Source organism: Ziziphus jujuba, chromosome 8, assembly GCF_031755915.1.
Source record: "Ziziphus jujuba cultivar Dongzao chromosome 8, ASM3175591v1".
NCBI lineage: Eukaryota > Viridiplantae > Streptophyta > Magnoliopsida > Rosales > Rhamnaceae > Ziziphus > Ziziphus jujuba.
Genome location: NC_083386.1, coordinates 1,267,252 through 1,278,110, shown reverse-complemented (window position 1 = coordinate 1,278,110; position 10,859 = coordinate 1,267,252). Strand labels below are relative to the sequence as shown.

Here is a 10,859-nt window from a genome sequence, read left to right as displayed (position 1 = left end):
AGACACAACTTTTTTTTATCAGTAATAAGTAAATATTATTAATAAAAATAAATAAATAAGTGAATTAAAAAAATAATGAGCCAATTAAATATTTTTACATTATTACCATGTCATTCTAATAAATAAATTTAATAAACATTTTAATAATTTTAACATTATTAATTTTTAATAGATACTTTTCACTTTGATAGGAGATATTTGAGAATTTCCGAAGAAACTAGATTATTGGGAGTGAATTTAGTACCTATAGAGATAAATAGAGCAGCTTGATTGACTTGCCAAAGTTGCTTGTAATAAGATTTTTAGGGCCGGATAATATTTCATCTCATGCTTTTAATTTTCTTTTGTTAATTGATTCAAGCAGTTTGTATTCTGGTTTTTGTTTTATAAAAATTTCTCAATTTGACCCCCAAAAAAAAAAAATTAAGAAAAACTTTTTTTTAAGTTTTAATTATTTTCTTTGTACGAAAAATTACAAAAGATCTGTATTTTTACCCAGGTTTCAATTTATCTTATAAGCTTTCTCTTTATGCATTTTCCTCCGTGTATTTTGGTAATCGATTCTTTGATTAAAAAAAAAAAAGGTTAGATTTTGGTAATATTAAATCTTAATTTTTATATAAATAATATGTGTAGATTAAAAGCTTTTTCAGAAAAAAATTGTTTTAAAAAAATGGATCAACACAATTTGTTCTCCATATTATTTTTAATTTTGATCCCAACATATATTTTAATGATGTGAATATCAATTTATATACTGATCAAGAATTTTGCCAACCTTTTAAAAATGATTAAAGAAATGGGACAAATTGATATTATTTTGAAATTCAATTGAAAGAGGATTGCTCAGGGACAACTTGAAACTTCAATAAAATTTGAAGGGTTTTTTTTTTTTTTTTTTTTTTAAAAATTGAAGTGGTGACTTTATAGTTCTCTTTAATTTTACTATTTCTAGATTTAAAAATAATTTGTAAAAGACGTTGTTTAAGATTTTGGTCAAAGAAAGAATTGATTAAAATATAGAATTGTAAGAAAAAATAAACAAGAAAAAATTGGAAGAATCGAAAATAGATACCGGGTCCAAGCGCGTAGCATGATTGACATTTGAATGGTCTTTGTTCTTCGTTTTTTCTATCTCTAAAATCCATCTCTCTCTATAAACAATATTTTCTTCTAGAGAGAGACGAACTCAACCAAACAGGAAAAAAAAAAAAAAAAAAAAAAGTAAAGAGAGAGAGAGGGAAGGGTGGCCGGCCGCCTTGAATAGAGAGAGAAAGAAACATCCTTTGTCTTTCTCTTTCTAACCCAAAATCTCGTAAAAGTCAAAAACACCAGATCCCTAACGCGCACCAAAACAACCACCATCCACCTTCAAATACCGCCATTAATCTCCACCACCCTCTCCTTCTCATCCTCCTTCTCTCTGCTGTTTCATCATCGTCGTCCTGCCGTATCTCTCCCCCTTTGTCTCTCAAAGTGTCTACTGAGTTTTGCTTCCCAATTTTACAATTAGGTAGAGGATTTTCAGGGTTTATCGGTCATGAGTTCCAATACGGCGCCGTCGAGCTCGGGGGGCGCTGGATCGGCCGATTCTAATGCTACCAGAAGGAATTCCAAGCGACCCAAATGTAATTTCTCTTTAAAGCTTTTTCATTTCTGTGTGTTTTTTATTTTGAGGCTCAATTCACGAGTACCCACGTCCTATTTTGTTGACTTTTTGTTGGATTCCCTTTGTTTTCCTTTTCTTTATCAAAAAAAAAAATTTGGAAATTTATATTATTATTTAAAATGTGTAGATAAAATTTTGGGGTGAGTATGGGCAGTGTTGAGTCAGATCGCATTTTTTCAGAAACAAATTTATGTTGGTTTATTGTTTTGATGCGTCTGATCATATCATGGACATTTTTTTTTTTTTTAACTAGCATGTGAGAAAGTTCTGTTTTTTGTGTTTCTTATTATCTGTATAGGGATGTAATTCTTCAGTGCATCGTTTGTACTTTGTGATTTCAATATATTTCATGGTTTTTACCCTGATTATGATATTATTTTTGGTTGCGGTCGTGTAAGACTTGTGGTAAAAGATTTGCTTCTTCTTTACATTAATTTAATGGTTAACTTATTTTTGGTATTATATTAATTAAGTCGGGATGAGAATGGCACATATGGTGCTTGCTGATAAGTGTTGATAGTAGTTAGTGTTTAAATTTCAAGGTTTACTTCAGATTATTAACGAGCTATAAATTTCTTTCTTAAAAACTCGAGTAACTAACTTGCGTAAGAGGAAAGGCGATGAAAAATCATATTTAACTTTTACATCAATGTCACCTTATAAGATGAGGTAGATGTCGATGAACTTCTTTGTATTTTGCTTTGGAATCAAAATATAATTAGATACTTGTTTGTTTTTTGCTACTATAGTGGGAGATTTATGTGGTTGGTTTCAAGTTTTGGGTATGCTAATGTGAAGTTGGTTGATGATAGGGTCGGTTTAGGTTTGCATGATTTGCAATAATTGGTTATTTGTATTCTGGGTAGAATCAATTGACATAAATTTAGATCTTTGCATGTGTGAGCCTTTTTAGTTGTGGGATTGGGATAATTAAGTGGCACACTATCCCGTTTGGGGCTTATTCATGTGTATATCGGACTAATCCACGCCATCATGAGCCCATGTTTATATAATTTATACATCTTAAAAGCATAAGGAATTCATATGTTGCTTGAGATATATGACACCTGACTTACGTTAGGTTAATTTTGAGGACTAAAAGGAATTCCATTTTTATACTTATTCTACTTTCAGATTCGAGGTTTACTCAGCAGGAACTTCCAGCGTGCAAACCTATTCTGACTCCCGGATGGGTAAGAGTTGTTATCTTCTAAACTATGTTATTCAGGCTCTTCAATCACCTTATTAAACATCTTTGTATGACACCTGAACAATTTTGAGGATATGTCTTTTGGACATTCCAAATGCATAATTTTATGAAATAAATGAGTCTAAAGTTTGAACATATATCTGCATGTAACACCTGTATTTGAGTCTGCACGATCAAATACATGGACAACTAATTGATTGAAGTCTTTCCCTGCTCACACATTTTGTCTTTGAATGTGTACATGCAGGTTATTGCAGCATTCTTGCTCGTCAGCATTGTCTTCATTCCCATTGGAGTAGCTTCGCTTCATGCTTCACGAGATGTATGGTTGAGTGAGACCCTTATCTATTTTTGTAAATTTATAGTTGCAGATGCAGTTGATCAGGCAATATCTTTCTAACAGGTTGTTGAAATTGTTGATCGTTATGAAACTGATTGTATTCCTCCAAACTTCAGAGGTGCTAAAAGTGAGAGGATCAAATACATACAAGACCCTGTAAATGTTAAAACATGCAACAGAACATTAAGGGTAAGGTTTCTCTCTTTTTCTTATTGTCTTTTTCCCCCCCAAAGATAAATAAGGTTTCACTTTTTGGGGAATTTAGAGGACCATCGTTTCCAGAGTGGTATTAAATGCTCCAAAGCCATTGATGGACGTAATGACTGTCGAAGCTAGAAAAAATCTGATCACTCTACAATATAATAAGGAAATTAAGATCAATTAAACCAAGTAGCAATAATGACTTGAATTCAATAGCTACAAAATTGGATGAAGTTATATATAGTGTTTTACTTTTATCTTTTGTGAAGGTGCCAAAGCATATGAAGAAGCCCATATACGTGTACTATCAACTTGACAATTTCTACCAGAATCATAGGAGGTATGTATTTCACATTCTTGCCAAATTCTTTGTTAATTTTTAATCTGAATGATGGAAGATACTTTTTTTGGGGAGTCAAATGGGCGAGTGTATAGGTAGTACCATGGCCTAGTAATTACTTTGTTGTCATCAGCGGATTTTGCGGCCACCTTTGGGGTATGAAGTTAAAAGACCGAGGTTCATGTTGTGCAAGAAATGAGCCTTTGCAACATCATGTCCCACATCCTGATCTCAAGTTAGGATGAGAAGATACAGGATGCATTGAAATGTAGAATATGTTTTGATGGTCTAATTGTTTATATCATCTAACACAAGCACATACTAACAGACTTAATTGAGGTACTTCAGAGTGTAATATCATTGAGAAAACAATGGTGATACATTGTTAGTACAATTTATAAATAATATAAGCTCGCTGAATATTTTGGAAATAACTAAGGTATGATTGTATTTCAAAGGAACCCATGGTGGAATTAATTACGTTGCAGTTGGATTTATAGAAAAAGTACAATTCCAAAATTTCAAAACTTGATTGGAACATATTTGTAATTAAGTGGGAATTGATAATTTATTACATTGTAAATTTAATTGTATTATTATTACATTATAATTTTTTTATTGGTTGAAATCTTAACTTTTTACCATTTAGGTATGTTAAGAGCCGAAGTGATGAACAGTTGAGAAAAAATGGTAGTGCAAATGATGTGAGCTCTTGTAAGCCTGAAGATAATGTAAATGGGCAGCCAGGACAGCCAATCGTGCCTTGTGGTCTCATTGCTTGGAGTTTGTTTAACGACACATATAAATTTCATCGGAATAACCAGCAATTGAGTGTGAACAAGAAGGATATCTCATGGGAGAGTGATAGGAAGCACAAATTTGGCAAAAATGTCTTTCCAAGGAACTTTCAGAATGGAACTCTTATAGGCGGTGCACATCTCAATAGCTCAATACCTGTAAGCTTTACCTCACTTATCTATAATTGATCTTTCATTCCCTTGCATATTTTAAGACTGGTTTTCATTTCAATTTTTTGATACAGATCATTGTTTTTCTCCTGTGCATGATTTTAAAATTCCACAAATAGTGCTTGGTCCTTTATGAGATTTTTTCTTTGGATGATTGTTTCTTTTTTCCTTCTTTTTAATAAATAAAATTTTGTTCCAGAATGCAAGGGTTAACCTGGTCAAATATTTTTGTTCTACAGTTGAGTGAGCAGGAAGACCTTATTGTGTGGATGCGAACTGCTGCTCTGCCAACTTTCAGAAAACTGTATGGGAAAATAGAGGAGGATCTCCAGCAAAATGAGGTCATACAAGTGACACTGGAGAACCGTTACAACACTTACAGTTTTAGTGGCAAGAAGAAGCTTGTACTTTCTACCACTAGTTGGCTTGGTGGCAAGAATGACTTCCTTGGTATTGCTTACCTCACTGTTGGTGGGCTGTGCTTCTTCCTGGCATTGGCTTTCACGGTTGTATATCTTGTGAAACCAAGGTAAATTTCTCAACCACAAATGTCCCACTTTCTCATCATGCATTGCTTTTCTAAGTTTGACATTTTTGATAGATACCTCTCTAAATAGCTTCCTTAATGCTGCTTGATTTTCTGTACATTTAGATGAACTCCCTTGATACTGCATGGTTTCTTGTATATTTAGATGGCAACTGTATTTGGGATAGATGATTGGCTTCGCCAAACCTCATTATCTTTGAACTTTGTATTAAGTTACACAGAGTCACATACAGTTCTATAATGCGTAAATAGGGTTGGTTACATTTTGACCTTTTCGACTAGCCACTCCTAGGGTATTGTTTCATTTGACTTAGTTGTTAGCACTTTTTATTTTATATTTTATATTTTTATTTGGTGTACAAGTGCGTCGATTCCTTGTCTTTCCTAGTGGGCCGCCAATTTCTGCAGCCACACAATTCAGTACCCATGTAGCTTACAGGGAAGAAGGGTACACGTGCTGAGACAGCAGCCTTTGTAGTTTAGTTGCAATGGCAATGGGCAACAGATTGAATAGCTTGGAAAATTTGTAGGTAGTGACAAATATTTTCTTGTTGCTGACCCTCTTGCTTTCATTCTCTGCAGGCAACTCGGTGATCCTTCTTATTTGTCTTGGAATCGAAGTCCATCAGGGCACTAAGTTTGTGGGAGCCGTCTTCATTAGATAAGATTTTCCGAATGTAACGTATGTGTAATCGATAAAGTACATAGAAGTTTGACAAGCAGTGTCTTGGATTTCTTTTTATTTTTATTTTCAAGTACGACATCATAAACTTACATGTATAATTCCAGGAAACAGTATTTAATACATTTTGTTTTATTCCATTCATTCATTGCATTTCTTTTACACCCATTAATGAAAAAATAAATTAGGCAGCATATCTGCATGTCTTTTCCATTCCGAGTGATTTTTAAAGCACTCTCAGTAGGATGTTAGAAAGGTAAGCGCCTTCGGGGTATGATGGGTCTATAGGATGATCACAAGCTGCTCCAGCCTGTCTTAGAATTGTTACTTTTCTCCCAGCCATTGTTGCAGCACCCTGATAAAATAAAGGAAAGCAAGATGCCTGTTCATATTCATATGTTCATTGAGCCATGGTATGCATTTTGAATACATAACATTGTTACAGATTATAAGGTAAATAAGTTCTCTCAGTTAGCTGCAATGTAACAAGCTCCTAAGGTTATGTGATTGAATGGGACTGAAGGTCTAGGACTTGGGAAAATGAGTCTATTGTGTTGATTTCATCAGCAGAAATAATTTACTTGCCTGAAGAATGCGCAAGAACATCCCACTTTGGGTTATAGCTCCAGAACATGAACAAGTCATGAAAAGACCACCCCTCTTTGTCAATCGCATTGCCATTGAATTTAACGTTCTATACATTCCTGATGCACTTTGTAGTACCTGGATTCAGAAATAAGCCAATAACAGCAGCAAAATCTATTAAACCTGAAGGAAGCAGCAAGTCATGATTCACAGACAACAATAGCAGTATTGCACTTAGATACCAAGAACTGTGCATGATATGCCTGTGTGAACATGTTCAATTCTTAGTTAATGCAACCCCATAATAGACTATAAAATTATGAAGCAAAAAAGCAATCTTAATTTGATTCTTAAAATGGAGTGTAAATAGAGGATGAAGAAAGAGGAATGATAAAAAGAACAGACACAAAATCTTAAAGAGGTCATTTCCTAATGTTTCTGTTTTGGCTTTTTGCTTTTGGGTTTTCTCTAGCTGTTTAGGATCAGGCTTTTTCTTAAAGTGAGAGTAAAGCTTATTACCTGGTAAAGGAAAAATGCAAGATAAACCTTCTATCTAGTTTTCGCTTCAACTAAGAGAACATTTAAACATATGCTACTACAGAAAAAGTGTAATCGACTATGATAGGCAAAATGCAGGCGCCATACCTTTCTTCGTGGAGCTAGTTTAGGAGGATCTAAAATGACAATATCCCATGATTCATTTCTAGAAAGGGCACTCTTCATAAACGCACTTGCATCTTCTTGTAAAAATGATATTCTTTCTGGATCCATGTTGTTAAGCACAATGTTTTCTTTAGCTAACTCTAAAGCCGGCAAGGATGTATCAACACCTGACAGAATGCAGGAAGAGCAAGAAACAAATCAAGTCATAAAGGCATATGCAATCCAAGAGCCATTTCTAATAAAGTGCAAATTAGCAAAGTCGTGTTAGCTTAACTGATTACCTTACAGTCAAATTCATAGAAAAAAGGAAGGCATGTGGCAGGCATTGCAAAAGAAATGACAGAATTGGGAATAATTAATACCAGTAACATCTATGGCACCCCCTCGTGCTGCATTTAGAGCAAAACCACCACTGTAGCAGCATATATCAAGAACTCTCTGACCGTCTGAAATTTTTGATATAAATAGACGGTTGTCACGCTGATCAGCATAAAATCCTGTCTTCTGACCCTCAAGTGAAATTGCATAAGAAATCCCATTTTCCATGACCTAAATAGATCACTAGAGGGAATTAGAAGAACAATGAATATATATTACAAAGCACAATACTAGAGGCACAAGTTAAGCAATTACTGCATGAAGGCAATTTCAAAGATCCTAAGCTAGTTCATTTTGGAAAACATGCTTGATATACATTGTTGGGCCCACACCCTACTAGCTATAGCTTTTGAGGTAGACAGTGATCTAACATTGTATCAAAGCCTTGGTGGCCAAGTGGTCTTGGTGCGAGCTTTGATACCCCCATTTGAGTTTGCATTTGTGTAATTGTGTTGAATTGTTGTTGGAACTGTTTGGCATGCGGAAGGCCTGGTTTCTTTCTCCTTGTTAATGGCTTACACATGAGAGGGTGTCTTGGAAAATATACTTGATATACATTGTTGGGCTTGCTTCCTACTATCTGTAGCTTGTAGGATAGATGATATTTTTACAGTTCAAAACATTTCAATTGGAGGAGCAATATAATGAACATTTTTTACTTCATTTCAAAATGTTTACTGATATTATGGGGGGAATCCACTAATGAGGTCAGCAAGGGTCCAAAGACCAAAAAAAAGTACAAACTAAATAATAAAAATGACCACAACACATATTAAATTTTGTTTGGATGGTGGCATGATGAGACGAGGTAGTTATTTTAAATATTTTGTAATAGTGTTGAAGTTGTTTGCATAAGAAACTGACCAAAATGATTATTCTGGCTTGGAAAAATGTTACCATGAGGAACTTCTTGAAATGTAAAAGTATATTGTTTACTGGGATTTGTACCTTTGTTCTTTCAGGACAGGTGGATGAATGCATTTCCTTCAGATTTGACACATCCAATCCTTCTTCTTTCAAAATTTCAACAGATGGTCTCCAGTTTATATGATTAATTTCACCCTTTCTTGTTATGCAAGCCTCTATTTCTGGTTTGTACTTCTCAACCCAAGCAGCAGATGATGCTACTACAGCTATATCTCCAAAGATGTCAACAATTAGTCCTGACAATCTGTAGTAAAAAGTGACAAGGGTGAAAAAGCATGTCAAGAGGTTCAATCTAAACAAATAACAATGAGAAGAACCTTCATACCATGCTCATATAAACAAGAAATGTTTAACAGTAAGTAATGAAATCATCATTAGATAATTTGAGGTGGAATACCTGTCTCCTTCACTATTGACAAGTCGAAAAGTATTTGTATTAGCTGAGGGAAGCCCCAAACTTTTACGTAATTCTATAGCTGCATCAATTCTCGTTTCAAGCAGTTTCTGCATGTCCAACGCACAGGAAGAATCTCTACATAAAACAGGTTAGAAAACTAAAAGCGCTGTGAAGGAAATAAAACAGAATGAGAGAATGCTTTTTATAGCTGTACCTTGTCACTTCTTCCTCAAGCTGCATCAATCGGACACAGAACATAGATGCAGAATTATACATGCCCCATCCTATTGGCTTTTCTTTCCCATCAGCTACCAGCACAATATCTCCAGTATTAGGTGGTGGTCTACCAATTATTCTATCAACTGCTCCACTGTATACCATGGGGCTTCCATCCTTGAAGAGTTGTGTCTTCCCCTTTTTCAGTACAACCTTTGCAATACCTACCTGACGCAGAAAAGATAAAAGTTATGAAATCTGAAAGATGTTAATCATGGTATGTTTTCCTACGTAACATTATGGTCAAGTTAGACACTTTACATATTTCTGTGATTAACAAAAGATGAAAACAGCACCCAACTTTTAGTGTGCAGTTTCATTGTGGGAAGCTGAAAGCCTAACATACATGATCAGGTATTGTAAGCATCAGAGTAAGGTCAAGTAAACTAAGCATAAAATTGTAAGCATCAGAGTAAGCTCAAGTAAACTAAGCATAATACCTGTTGACTCAAAGCACACTGTTCAATTATGTTGTCAATATCAAATAAATCTACTTGAACATGTATATTCTGGCACCAGAAGAAAGTGTATTTCTATGTATAATGTGAAAAGAAACGTAAAATCTACCAACAAACATTTATCAAATTAAAAGAATAGCCAAAGCAATCGATTTTGCAGTATCAGAATTCAATAACCAAGCATTTCAATGGTCTTTCAAATTCGGATGCGGTATCATAAAATTTGCGTAGTTTTGGAACTTGGAACAAACAATTCACAAACAACTGAATCTTAGTTAGTTTAACATTCAGTCACATAATGCAACGAGTTGCTAAATCCACATTTTTCATCGTCCATGACAACATATAACATATTACAGAAACACAACCTAAACAATGTTGTTGCTTCTTGTTTACCGTCAAGTATGCAATTTGAGACAGAAGCAGAAGCCAAAAAGTTGAGAAATTGAAATGAAAACTTAAAAAGGTGAATGAAAATGACTGAGCTGAAGATACCCATATGCCCCAGACCAGAAAGTCCGCATATGAATTGAGAAGAAGTAAATAGATAAAAGAAATAACATTGAGCCACAGAGAGAGAGAGAGAAATTTAAGACCTTTGGGGTGAGCAAACGCGAGTTCTTGAAGGGTGGTGGTGGTGGCGGCTGGCAAAGAAGAAACAGACAGACACTTCATCAGTTGCCGCTGCATGGCTTTCAAATTACAAAAAGATTTCAACTTCAAAGTTCAATGGTAGCAGCTCTTCTTCACTTTTTCTACCGCTTTCCTTTCTATATGCTGTGGATATGATCCGGGCCCCGATTACAACATAACGCCACACCCGATTGCCCACACCCGATTGCCCACCCTTCTCCTAATTTTAATAATAACATTAAAAATAAAAATGTAAGACAACGAGGTTTTCCCCATCAATTTTTAGTGTCAATTTTCAAACAAACATCATAAATATTAAGTCGGTCGTTTATTTGGAAATATAGTCTCAAAATTGGACTAAATAAAAATGATAAAATAATTCCGAGGAGATTGTAGATTATAAATTATTACTCAATTCTTGATAAATAAAAAGATAATTTCTTTACCAACTTTTTAATTTCGAATCTAAAAATTATTTTAAATGATCATTGTTCAATTTGGAATTTCAATTAATTATATAATTAATTATAAGATGATCATTGTTCAATTTGAAATTTCAATTAATTATAAGATGATATAGTTGTA

General features: G+C 34.3%; 2 protein-coding genes across 3 annotated transcripts; one reads left to right on the top strand and one right to left on the bottom strand.

The window, feature by feature from the left end:
* Positions 1 to 1,120: 1,120 nt before the first annotated feature.
* LOC107424671 (ALA-interacting subunit 3) lies at positions 1,121 to 6,101 on the top strand. The gene is made up of 8 exons (XM_016034523.4): positions 1,121 to 1,628; positions 2,804 to 2,862; positions 3,127 to 3,201; positions 3,283 to 3,408; positions 3,690 to 3,760; positions 4,410 to 4,716; positions 4,968 to 5,257; positions 5,858 to 6,101. The coding sequence occupies exons 1-8, from the start codon at positions 1,541 to 1,543 to the stop codon at positions 5,910 to 5,912; spliced, it is 1,071 nt and encodes a 356-aa protein (XP_015890009.1). The 5' UTR covers positions 1,121 to 1,540; the 3' UTR covers positions 5,913 to 6,101.
* LOC107424656 (uncharacterized) lies at positions 5,981 to 10,415 on the bottom strand. Of its 2 annotated transcripts, none has more exons than XM_016034504.4 (8): positions 10,238 to 10,415; positions 9,122 to 9,347; positions 8,908 to 9,042; positions 8,532 to 8,754; positions 7,568 to 7,754; positions 7,188 to 7,372; positions 6,543 to 6,680; positions 5,981 to 6,312 (listed from the first exon to the last, which is right to left on the bottom strand). In XM_016034504.4, the coding sequence occupies exons 1-8, from the start codon at positions 10,329 to 10,331 to the stop codon at positions 6,184 to 6,186; spliced, it is 1,317 nt and encodes a 438-aa protein (XP_015889990.2). In that variant the 5' UTR covers positions 10,332 to 10,415; the 3' UTR covers positions 5,981 to 6,183. The 2 variants fall into 2 exon arrangements, with proteins under 2 accessions (XP_015889990.2, XP_024931263.2); XM_025075495.3 differs by having other exon boundaries at positions 9,122 to 9,351; positions 10,238 to 10,396.
* Between the last annotated feature and the right edge of the window lie 444 nt (positions 10,416 to 10,859).